This window comes from Hippopotamus amphibius, chromosome 9 (genome assembly GCF_030028045.1).
Source record: "Hippopotamus amphibius kiboko isolate mHipAmp2 chromosome 9, mHipAmp2.hap2, whole genome shotgun sequence".
In the NCBI taxonomy this organism is placed as follows: Eukaryota; Metazoa; Chordata; class Mammalia; order Artiodactyla; family Hippopotamidae; genus Hippopotamus; species Hippopotamus amphibius.
Genome location: NC_080194.1, coordinates 80,185,396 through 80,197,782, shown reverse-complemented (window position 1 = coordinate 80,197,782; position 12,387 = coordinate 80,185,396). Strand labels below are relative to the sequence as shown.

Genomic DNA, 12,387 nt, shown 5'->3' with positions numbered 1-12,387 from the left:
TACCAGCAGGCTGCCAGAGTCACCAGCCCTCACCAGCTTCTGGGCCAGTGATTCTAAACTGGGATTCAGTTTCTTCTTCTAAAAGAGAGCCGGACTTTATTCCGATTTGGGAATCACTGATCTCAGAGCACAGGAATTATCCTTCCTCCTTTATCACTTCTCTTCATTTTCAGAGCCTTCCCTGATGAGCTTTCTAACCTCAATTCACTAAGTCAACCGCAGTTTACCAAGTCAGCATCTTAGATGCAAGCAAGATTGTATAGACTATGTATATATTTTGTATATTTTTAAGTTGCCGTTTATCGAATGCTTACTTAATCCCCCTAGCAACCCTATAAAGCATTTGTTATTAATCCTTTTTTTTATTGTGGTAAAAGTCACATAATATAAAACATACTATTTTAACCATACTCAACTGTACCGTTTAGTGGCACTAAGTACATACACATTGCTGTGAAACTCTCACCATCATTCATCTCCTGAATTTTTCACCTTCCTAAACTGAAACCCTGTCCCCATTAAACACTAACTCCACATCCCCTCCCACCCCCCCACGCCTTGGCCCCTGGCATCCACCAGTATACTTTCTGACTCTATGAATTTGACTATTCTAGGTACCTTGTATAAGTGGAATCAAACAGTATTTGTCTGCACCTATCGTATAGTGGAATGCATTTTTAAGATTAACTTAGAGAAGCAGAACCTGGGGTTCAAAAAGACAGAGTCACCTTTTGACAAACAATCATTCAGCAGAGTAAATGGCCAAGCTGGGATCTCAACCCAGGGTGAATTGATTCTAGATGCCATGTCGTAACTACTGACATGCCAGGGAGAAAGGATGTCTGCACCAGGGCACCCATGCCCTGCATGACCTTCCACAGCCCAGGTGCTGGTTGCCTTTGCACCGATTTGGAAGTGGGAGGCCAGGCCAGCAGCTCAGACATCTGCTGTTGTCGCTGGCAGGGGCTGTAGAGAGACAGTGGCAGACAACGGGCCGGTGCTGAGTTGAGAAGGTTTGGGAAGCGGGGCAGGCTGTCACAGGTGGGCACAGCAGGAGGGAGAGCCCAGAGGGGAGCAGAGTTGGGTTGGTGGCCAGTAGGCCTGCTTCTCCTTGAAGGCTGGGCCTCTTCTCACCCAGGGCCTCAGAGGGAGGGGGGGTTTGGAGGACCATCTCACTCAGTCCTCTGCCATCAGCAAGGATGTTGCCCCCATGTACAGTCTGCCCTGTATGTGGGGAAGTCTGGGTGATGCGTCTCCCTCCTGTTGGGCTTGGCTCTTTCTTGGGAAGTTTGGGGCTTTGGGTTCAGGCTCCCCTTTATTAGAGCTTCTCTCCTTTGGCATCCTCATTCTTTAAAGAAAGGAGGTCTGGATGGGACTGAGAGAAGCCTCTGCCCTGAGCAGGAGTGGCCTTGCCTATTCTTCTGCTGAAAGGTCTGCATCCAGAAGCTGGGCTTTCAAGGATAAACAAGGCTAGGTGCTGCTAACCAGAAATTCGAAGAGAAGTTTCAGGGGAAATTCATCTTCTTCCATCAAGTAATCGAGAGCACGGTCTTAGGTCGTAAGGGATGAAGAGAGAGGCTTTTGTGCTGGTGTCTCTGCATCTTTGGCTTCCGAGTGAGGTCATGACAAAGTGTGGAGCTGCATGTTGCCTGAGACATTGGGCTGAACCATCAGCATCAGAGCAGAAAGAAATGCCTTTCCTGAGGTGTTTGCCCAGGTTTCTAGGACCCACTTAACAGCTTTGTGCAGAAGCTGAGTTAACACTGGGATGTCTGTGAGAAGGTCACGTCCAGAGAAACTTTTCCCCTTCCAACAAGGACTTTTCAGAAAAAAAAATCTCCATGCTCATATTTCACCACCCGGGAGTCTCTCCTGGAATCTAAGAGGCCATTTAGTGTCAAAGTCAGCCACGCCAGGCATCCCATAATGGACATACTGTTCAGACCATTATATACATGAGGCTGAATTATCCACAATGCCTGGCAGTGCCCAGATTCCCCAGAACAAGGCTCTGGTCTCTCTTTGCTTTGGCAAAAGTTGATCTCAGGACTGCCTGAAACCATAAGCTCCAGGCAAAGCCCTTCCAGGAGGACTCCTCTGAAAAAGTGTCCCAGTAAGATTCCTCATCAAGCCAGGGGTACCAGCCTTCACTGAAGTAAAAAGTGAGTGTGAGAATCAGGGTGATTTGCTGCTGCTAAAGCTTCCACCACCTCCCAGAAGGTCTGAGACCAGCTGCTCTTTGGGTCCCTAACGGTCACATTTTTGCCCGCTGTGCCCTTGGCCACTCCCTGAAGTGTGCATTTTGAGAAGTCAGTTCTCAGAAAGCAGACAGCATGCACCATCTTCAGGGTGGGGGGCCCAGGGCACATTCAGGCTGCCTCATGGGGCAGGCACACCCCATAGGAGAGCAACCCACGTGCTGACCAGCAGCCAGGCTCAGGGAGCCCTGACACAGCCAGGCATCAGGCCCGGGACAGAGAGTGTCTGTGCAAGAATGTGAGTCGTTGGGTAGCTCCTGGGTCCAGGATTTTCCATCTTGGTTGTAGACATATTTCTGTCTGTGTGTCTGGGACTAGAGCTGACCACACCGTTGAGTTCTCACTTGCATGACTTTTAGGAGGAAAATAAGCCCTCATTTCAACAATGACATTGTTAAAATAAATATGAAATAAAAAGGCCACTTGAATGCGTGGCATCTAGTCCTGGGCTTCCTCTGGGGACAGGGTTCAGCCTATGCCTTGTCATAGGTGGCTGTTGTCCATTCTGCTCAGAGAGCAGCCAGGGTTAACAGTCTACACTCATCCATCACCCATCACCCAGACTGGAATCCCCTGGAGACTTCATTTGGTGGGAAGAAGTTGGGGTAGGGGCTTTGAATTATCTCCACTAGGAAAACAGTGAACAACAAGAGGAAGTGTGTATATTTAGCAAGAAGGAGAAAATATTGACCCAATCATTTGTTCACTCAACAAACACTTATTATGTGCTTATTCTGTGCTGGGCACTGTTCTTGGCGCTTGGTTCCATCAGAGAACAGAAGAGGGGTCCCTACCCTTATGGACCTGATATTCATGTGGGAGATGCAGTAAGTGAAAAAATAAAAAGTAGAACAGAGTAAGGGGGATCGAAGCAGGGGGAGGGGGGCTAACGTGTATTTGGCAGGGCTGGCAAACATGTTTCTGGGTCTGAACATTTTTAAGGTTTACTGATGCAAATACAGTAATAATATTCATTGCTAATATTTACCGAGTTTGCCTCTGTGCTGGGCACTGGGCCAGCTGTTTGCTTGGATATCTCATTTAACCTGCAAGGCTGCCCCGGTGCTTCCAATCTCTAAGGCAGAATGCCAGACCTTAGTTCTCGACCTTGGCCTTCTCCATCTTCAGCTTTGTCCTTGCAGTAGGACTTACTCCAAAAACACTGGCTTTCATTTCAATCTTCTGTTTAGTAGATGCCCACACGAACCCCCATGCCCACAGAGGGCATTTGTTAAACTCCTCAGTACATGGACCCAGGTGTCCTTTGTGGACTCAGGTGCCAGTGGCAGGATTTCACATGCAAGTGGGTGGGAATGAAAGAGCACGTAGGAGGGAGCCTTGTGGTCTTGGCTGCTCTGATTTCATACTCTGCTCTGGGACCCTTGGCTAAGGACACCCACTCATGGCATGGCCTTGTGCTATTTATTGCTCTGTTAAGGCCACAGGAGGACACAATTCAAGCTGATTGCTGGTGGCCTCTGTATTTCTGTCACTTCCTTTTTTTTTTTTTACTTACTAGAGGGCTTTAGGGTTGCTTGGAACCTCGAAAGTCCTCTCAATAAGGCTTCCCACCAACCCCTGAGGCATCGCAGGAAAAGATGGAGCTACCAGACACTTCTGTGATAAAGCATCAACTTCAAACATGATTGAGCACTTAGAAAAATCCAGGATTTCCCTGGTTGCTCAGTGGTTAAGTATCTGCCTAACTATTCAGGGGACACGAGTTTGATACTTGGTCCAGGAAGATCCCCTATGCCAAGGAGCAGCTAAGCCCGTGTGCTACAACTACTGACCCTGCGCTCTAGAGCCCACGAGCTGCAACTACTGAATCCCACACACTCTAGGGCCTGTGTGCCACAACTACTGAGCCCATGTGCTGCAACTACTGAAGCCCGCACACCACAACAAAGAGTAGCCCCTGCTCACCACAACTAGAGAAACCCTACATGCAGCAACGAAGACCCAAAGCAGCCAAAAGAAAAAAGAAAAAAGAAAAATCCAGCCACCACCCACCCTCTGTTGGTTAGAGGGATTTCATCCAGGCATTTTGTAACTTTTGCATGTCTGCAGTGTCCCCAGAGCTAGAATAAAAGAATAGGAGGAAAAGTTGGTAAGAAGTCAATGGTAACTATAGCCAAAGCCATAATTGGGGCTAAGAAAAAAGGTTCCTGTGAATGAATATAACATAGCTTTCAGAGAGAGTGGAAGACTCCAGTAAACTAAGGATTGAGAAGAAACATTGATTAGAAAACTCTGAGTCAGAGATCTTATCAGCGCAGTAAGTCAGAAGTCAAGTCAACTTCAGATAACACACACCAATTCCTGGAACTTAGTGATTTGCTTTTTCTCTTTGTATGAATTTGCCACTTTCTATTCCACTTTCTGTTCCGTTCCTGCTAGATTCACCTCCTTCCCCCAGCACTGCATCCATCCATCCTACACATCACCACGAGCTGCACTCTCCACCACACCCTGCGTTCACGATATTGCCTCCTGCCCAAAGCCTCTCCTAGTTTCCATGGCCTGTAACCCCGGGCCATTAAGCTTGCTGAGGGGTTATGGATGTGGCCATGAACCTGGCCTCAGCCCTCTTTTCCACATCCCTCTGCTGTGGTCCTGCCATCACACGCGTGGTTCCCCCAATCTGTCACGTTCACATCTCACCACTCACTTCTGCGTGTGCCTGCCTGTGATGCACACTCTCTCCTCCCCAAAGAGGCCTCGCTCAGGTCACCCAGCCCCAGTCACACTCGCCTCTCCCTCCTGCACCTCCAGTAGCCTCATCATCTCCAGCGCTTCTTCAGCATATGACCCATACGTCCTCACAATCTGTCACCTTCTCCTATTTATTTTTTAAAGCTCTTCATTGGAATATAATTGCTTTACACTCTTGTACCAGTTTTTGAGGTACACCAAAGTGAATCAGCTGTATTTATACACATATCCCCATATCCTCTCCCTCCCGCGACTCCCTCCTACCCTCCCTGTCCTGGCCCTCTAAGGCATCACCCATCATCAAGTTGATCTCCCCTTATTATACAGCAACTTCCCACTAGCTATCTGTTTTACATTTGGTAGTGTATATATGTCTATGCTACTCTCTCACTTCATCCCAACTTCCGCTTCGGCCCCCACCCCAGCCCCATGTCCTCAAGTCCATTCTCTACATCTGTATCTCCACTCTTGCCCTGTCACTGGGTTCATCAGTACCATTTCTTCAGATTCCATATATATGAGTTAGCATACTGTATTTATTTTTCTCTTTCTGGCTTACTTCACTCTGTATGACAGACTCTAGGTCTATCCACCTCATTACATATAGTTCAATTTCATTCCTTTTTATGGCTGAGTAATATTCCATTGTATATATGTGCCACATCTTCTTTATCCATTCATTTGTTTAGGGGAATTAAGATTGCTTCCATGCCCTGGCTATTGTAAATAGTGCTGCAGTGAACGTTTATGGTACATGTTTCTTTTTGGATTATGGTTTTCTTTGGGTATGTGCCCAGTAGAGGGATTACTGGATCATGTGGTAGTTCCATTTTTAGTTTTTTTAAGGAACCTCCAAACTGTTTTCCATAGTGGCTGTACCAGCTTACATTCTCACCAACAGTGCAGGAGAGTTTCCTTTTCTCCACACCCTCTCCAACATTTATTGTTTCTAGATGTTCTGATGATGGCCATTCTGACCGGTGTGAGGTGATACCTCATTGTGGCTTTGACTTGCAGTTCTCTAATGATAAGTGATGTTGAGCATCTTTTCATGTGTTTGTTAGTCATCTGCCTGTCTTCTTTGGAGAAATGTCTATTTAGCTCTTCCGCCCATTTGTGAATTGGGTTATTTGCTTTTTTGGTATTAAGCTGCATGAGCTGCTTGTATATTTTGGAGGTTAATCCTTTGTCCATTGCTTCGTTGGCAAGTATTTTCTTCCATTCTGAGGGTTGTCTTCTTTTGTTGTTTATGGTTTCTTTCGCTGTGCAAAAGCTTTTAAGTTTCATTAGGTCCCATTTGTTTATTCTTGATTTTATTTCCATGATTCTAGGAGGTGGGTCAAAAAGGATCTTGCTTTGATGGATATCATAGAGTGTTCTGCCTATGTTTTCCTTGAGGAGTTTTATAGTGTCTGGCCTTACATTTAGGTCTTTAACCCATTTTGAGTTTCTTTTTGTGTATGGTGTTAGGAAGTGTTCTAATTTCATTCTTTTACATGTTGCTGTCCAGTTTTCTCAGCACCACTTATTGAAGAGGCTGTCTTTTTTCCATTGTATATTCGTGCCTCCTTTGCCAAAGATAAGCTGCCCATATGTGCTTGGGTTTACCTCTGAGTTCTCTATTCTATTCCATTGATCTACCTTTCTATTTTTGTGCCAGTACCATACTGTCTTGATCACTATGGCCTTGTAGTATAGTTTGAAGTCAGGAAGCCTAATTCCACCAACTCTGTCTTTCCTTCTCAAGATTGCTTTGGCTATTCGGGGTCTTTTGCGTTTCCATACAAATCGTAAGATTTCTTGTTCTAGTTCTGTGGAAAATGCCCTGGGTAATTTGATAGGGATTGCATTGAATCTGTAAATTGCTTTGGGTAAGATAGTCATTTTCACAATATTGATTCTTCCACTCCAGGAACATGGTATGTCCCTCCATCTGTTTGTATCATCTTTGATTTCTTTCATTAGTGTCTTATAGTTTTCTACATACAGGTCTTTTGCCTCCTTAGGCAGGTTTATTCCTAGCTATTTTATTGTTTTGGTTGCAATGGTGAATGGGAGAGTTTCCTTAATTTCTCTTTCTGCTCTTTCATTGTTAGTGTATAGGAATGCAAGAGATTTCTGTGCATTAATTTTGTATCCTGCTACTTTACTAAATTCATTGATTAGTGCTAGCAGTTTTCTGGTATGGTCTTTAGGGTTTTCTATGTATAATATCATGTCATCTGCAAAGAGTGACAATTTTACTTCTTTTCCAACTTGGATTCTTTTTATTTCATTTTCTTCTCTGATTGCTGTGGCTAAAAATTCCAACACTCTGTTGAATAATAATGGTGAGAATGGGCACTGCTGTCTTGTTCCTGTCCTTAGAGGGAATGCTTTCAGTTTTTCACCATTTAGAATGATATTGGTTGTTGGTTTGTCATATATGGCTTTTATTATGTTGAGGTAATTTCCTTCTGTGCTCACTTTTTGGAGAGTTTTTATCATAAATGGATGTTGAATTTTGTCAAAAACTTTTTCTGCGTCTATTGAGATGATCATATGGTTTTTATCCTTCAGTTTGTTAATATGGTGTATCACACTGATTGATTTGCATATATTGAAGAAGCCTTGCATCCCAGGGATAAACCCCACTTTATCATGGTGTATGATCTTTTTAATGTGCTATTGGATTCTGTTAGCTAGTATTTTGTTGCGGATTTTTGCATCTATATTCATCAGTGATATTGGCCTGTAATTTTCTTTTTTTTGTGACACCTTTGCCTGGTTTTGGTATCAGGATGATGGTGGCCTCATAGAATGAGTTTGGGAGTGTTCCTCCTTCTGCTATATTTTGGAAGACTTTGAGAAGGATAGGTGTTAGCTCTTCTCTAAATGTTTGATAGAATTTACCTGTGAAGCCATCTGGCCCTGGGCTTTTGTTTGTTGGGAGATTTTTATTCACAGTCTCAATTTCCATACTTGTGATTGGTCTGTTCATATGTCCTGTTTCTTCCTGGTTCAGTCTTGAAGGATTGTACTTTTCTAAGAAATTATCCATTTCTTCCAGGTTATCCAGTTTATTGGCATATAGTTGCTTGTAGTAGTCTCTCATGATCTTTTGTATTTCTGTGGTGTCCGTTGTTACTTCTCCTTTTTCATTTCAAGTTCTGTTGATTTGCATCTTCTCCCTTTTTCTCCTGATAAGTTTGGCTAATGGTTTATCAATTTTGTTTATCTTCTCAAAGAATCAGCTTTTAGTTTTATTGATCTTTGCTATTGTTTCCTTCATTTCTTTTTCACTTATTTCTAATCTGATCTTTATGATTTCTTTCCTTCTGCTCACTTTGGGGTTTTTTTTTTTTTTTTGTTCTTATTTCTCTAATTGTTTTAGGTGCAAGGTTAGGTTGTTTATTCAATATTTCTCTTATTTCTTGAGGTAGGACTGTATTGCTATAAACTTCCCTCTTAGAACTGCTTTTGCTGCATCCCATAGGTTTTGGGTCATTGTGTTTTCATTGTCATTTGTTTCCAGGTATTTTTTGATTTTCTCTGATTTCTTTAGTGATTTCTTGGTTGTTTAATAGCATATTGTTTAGTCTCCACTTGGTTGTATTTTTTACAGTTTTTTTTCCTGTAATTGATATCTGGTCTCATGGCATTGTGGTCAGAGAAAATGCTTGATACGATTTCAATTTTTTTGAATTTACCAAGGCTTGATTTGTGACCCAAGATGTGATCTATCTTGGAGAATGTTCCATGTGCACTTGAGAAGAAAGTGTATTCTGTCATTTTTGGATGGAATATCCTGTAAATATCAATTGAGTCGAGATGGTCTAATGTCTCATTACCTTCTCCTATGCAAAAACAGGGACTTGTTTCCTATTCCTTCATATCTGCTCTATAGCCAAACACACAATACATTGCAGAAATCAGTCCCAGACAAATTACTGGAGGCCTAACCAGCATCCTCCTCCACCAAAGAGAAGTCTTTGAAGCACCTAGCCTTTCCTCGAGGGTACCCCAGCCTTGCACACACTCTGCAGACCCCTGCAACACAGCCCAGAAAATACCCATGAGAACCTTCAGCCGCATCCCCAGCTTGTAAACAACTTAGGTTCTTTGTTTTTGTTTTATTCTGTTTTTAAGCAAGCACAAGTCTCTATTTGCTGGAGGAACTGTGAAAAACAAAAAGTCAAATAAAAATAAAAACAGACAACTCAAATGAGTTGAGCTTTGTTTCTCTTTTGCCCCCTTCCCTCCCTTACCCTCATCTCCATCCCCCTCACTTTCTGTTTTGCTTTTCATGGCATTTGCTAAAGACTGTAATTTTAAAACTGCACTGGCTTTTCCAGAGCCAGGAGGAATGTGCATCCGCACGTGGATTTTTCCACAAGGAAATCATTCTGTCTTTTGGTTCTTCTTAGCCAGAAACAATGAGAACAGGCCATGGGACCAGCCAGTCCATCTTTGCAGTTCTTATTCTAATTTGTTTGAGAGGCTTAGAAGGGGTGGAGGGGGATGGTTTGCGTTTCACCCTGTCTGACTGTTGTTTGATGAGGTTTGCACTCCATTTGTTCAGATGGTTTTTATGGTTCCTTTGTTGTCCATGAAAAGACTTTGAAAGTCATAATTCTGTATCCTCAAGCTCTTCTGCTCCATGTCTCCATGGGACTCAAACCAGGAGAAAGGAAAAGATGTTTCCAGCCAGCCAATTAAGCAATTTCTGAACAGGGTTAGGGAGGCATGTGGATTCTTTCAAGAAAGTGGTTGGGATCATGAATGTTCTGGTTCAACAGAGTGTCCACCAAGGTGATCTGGAAGCTTCTCTGCACTTCCAGGCAGGAAGCATCTCTCCAGCCCCTCATTTCTTTTATTTATTTATTTATTTATTTATTTATTTATTTATTTATTTGTTGGGTCTTCGTTGCTGCACACGGGCTTTCTCTAGTTGCGGAGAGTGGGGGCTACTCTGTTGCGGTGTGTGGGCTTCTCATTGTAGTGGCTTCTCTTGTTGTGGAGCACAGGCTCTAGGCACACAGGCTTCAGTAGTTGTGGCACATGGGCTCAGTAGTTGTGGCTCACAGGCTCTAGAGCGCAGGCTCAGTAGTTGTGGCACATGGGCTTAGTTGCTTCGAGGCACATGGGATCGTCCCAGACCAGGCTCGAACCTGTGTCCCCTGCATTGGCAGGTGGATTCTTAACCACTGCACCACCAAGGAAGCCTCCCTCATTTCTTGTTCGAGCCACACCTCTGGCCATTTTTCCTTTCTCTGTGGTCATCACCCAACCCTCTCTGCTATCAACAGAAAAGCATGAGAGGCTGAGGAGAGCCCAGATGTGCCCACCGCATTAGTGTGCTGGAGTGAGAGGCTGGAGCTGTCACCCGGGACCTCACAGCTCGGGCTGTAAGTGACAGTCTGCCAGTGAGCCTTTCATCTGGACTTTACCCATCTCTGCAGAGATGCTTAAAGAGCTTTGCTACACAGCTTTGGACACTTTTTTTGTTGCTAAACTTAGTTTATATTTGTAGAATGCTTTATAAGATGCTTCACATATGTTATCTCATTTAATCATTACATATCTTCATTCATTTGTGCTTCTATAACAAAATATCATAGGCTGGGTGGCTTATAAACAACAGAAACTAACTTCTCACAGTTCTGGAGACTGAAAGTCTGAGGTCAGGGTGCCTGCACAGTCATGTTCTTATGAGAGCTTCCTTTTCTACTGCAGACCCCTGACCTCTTGTTGTGCCCTCACATGGCAGGAAGCAAGCAGACAAGCTACCTCTGTGACCTCTTCTTATAAGGGCACTAATCCCATTCATGGGGGCTCCACCCTCATGACTTAAATATCGCCCAAGACCCCACCTTTCAATACCATCCCATTGGGGATTAGACACCAATGTATGACTTTGGAGGAGGGAACACAAATACTCAGTTAATAACATTAACACAACCCTGTAAGGTATGTAAATCATGTAAATTTTTATTTTCATATTTTAAAAAATTGAGGCCTGAGGATGTCTGAATTCATCCAAAGTCTCACAACAAATCATGGAAAGACAGAACTTGAATCAACCCTCTGACTTCAAATCCAGGGTTCTTTCCATCTCTCGGGCTCCAAATCAGTGTGTCAGTGTTCCTTCCACTCACCCCTCCCCCACCCCTTTGCCCCTGGGGATGAGTACACTTCTGGAATTTAGTGATGCTTGAAAAGTTCTTGCTGAATTAAAGGTAATTTCTCTGGATCACTAAAAAGTAATCTCCGTGCAACCTTTGTAAAGAGCAGGAGATGCTGATGCACTTCTACTTGTTTTTTCCCATTAGACCCTTCCTATGACTCAGTCAGGAGAGGAGGATGGGGCAGTAACATGAATTCTGGCCTCAACAAAAGTAAGTAAACGTCACTCTGTTCTTTGGGAGGAAAACCTTTTTCTGAGGACAGCATGGGGAACAGGGTCATAAAATAAAAGAGGACAGGAGTGAGCATTTTGTTTTCTTGCTTTTTCAATGGACATCAAAATTAATTGCCAGTGTAGGACCTGTCAGTGATACCTAGTCCTGGAAAGATATGGGATTTTCACTCAGACCTGTGGGTTTTGTTTCATTGCACTTGGTTTTAGAATCTTTGAAGTTGTTAGGTTTCTCAGAACAAGGTTCTGTATGAATGAAAAATCACCAGATTTGGATTCTGTCATTTCAGTTATCATAATGACCCTCTATGACTTTGCTTCTCTAATTGTCAAGATGTAGTCATACCACCATTTCTACCCCTATTTCATGAAAGGCTGAGAGGACGGATAACCTGATGAGGAGATGCTAGGAGTCTGACACATCAATTTTTGTTGAAATCTGACCCAAAATCTCCCATTAAGGGAGTAGGGGAAAAGAATGACTCATAAAGTCCTGACACAGAAGGTGTCAATCTTGCTGACTCTAGGGAGTAAAATATCAAGCACAGAAATGGATGGTGAAGGGAATTCTTTCAAGCAAGAGGTTGGGACTACAAACTAATGCCCAAGCAATAACCACGATCCCTTTTAATAATGTACATTATTTGTTTACTCTGCCCCCAGCCCTTGGCCCTATGGGATACACAGTGGTAAATCAGACATGGACCAATCTCTCAAGCAGGGGAGAGGAGTACTGCACACACATAACTCTTCCCCTCTGGGTGGTACAAAGAAGGCCTTGTGGACCTGGGGCCATATGATTTGGCTCTACAAGGAGAGGCAGGATTTGGACCCTCAGAGGTGGGGAGGACAGGCCTTCCCAGGAGAGGTGGGGCCAGGGAAAGACATTAAGGTTGATATGTCTGACAGTCAGGGAGGACTCGGGTACCTGAGTTTAGGGTGCACAGAGGGAAAGAAGCCTGGAAGCTTAAGGAAGGGGGTGCCAAGATGCTAGGAAGATAGACCTCAATGCTTTAG

General features: G+C 43.8%; 1 protein-coding gene across 3 annotated transcripts in view; it reads left to right on the top strand.

Moving 5' to 3' along the window:
* FLI1 (Fli-1 proto-oncogene, ETS transcription factor) overlaps window positions 1-12,387 on the top strand; it is a 119,223-nt gene that overhangs the window by 101,185 nt on the left and 5,651 nt on the right. For all 3 annotated transcript variants that reach the window (XM_057750263.1, XM_057750262.1, XM_057750261.1), the window contains exon 6: window positions 11,285-11,350. In XM_057750263.1, the coding sequence (XP_057606246.1) occupies window positions 11,285-11,350 (66 nt within the window). The remainder of the gene's footprint in view (window positions 1-11,284; window positions 11,351-12,387) is intronic.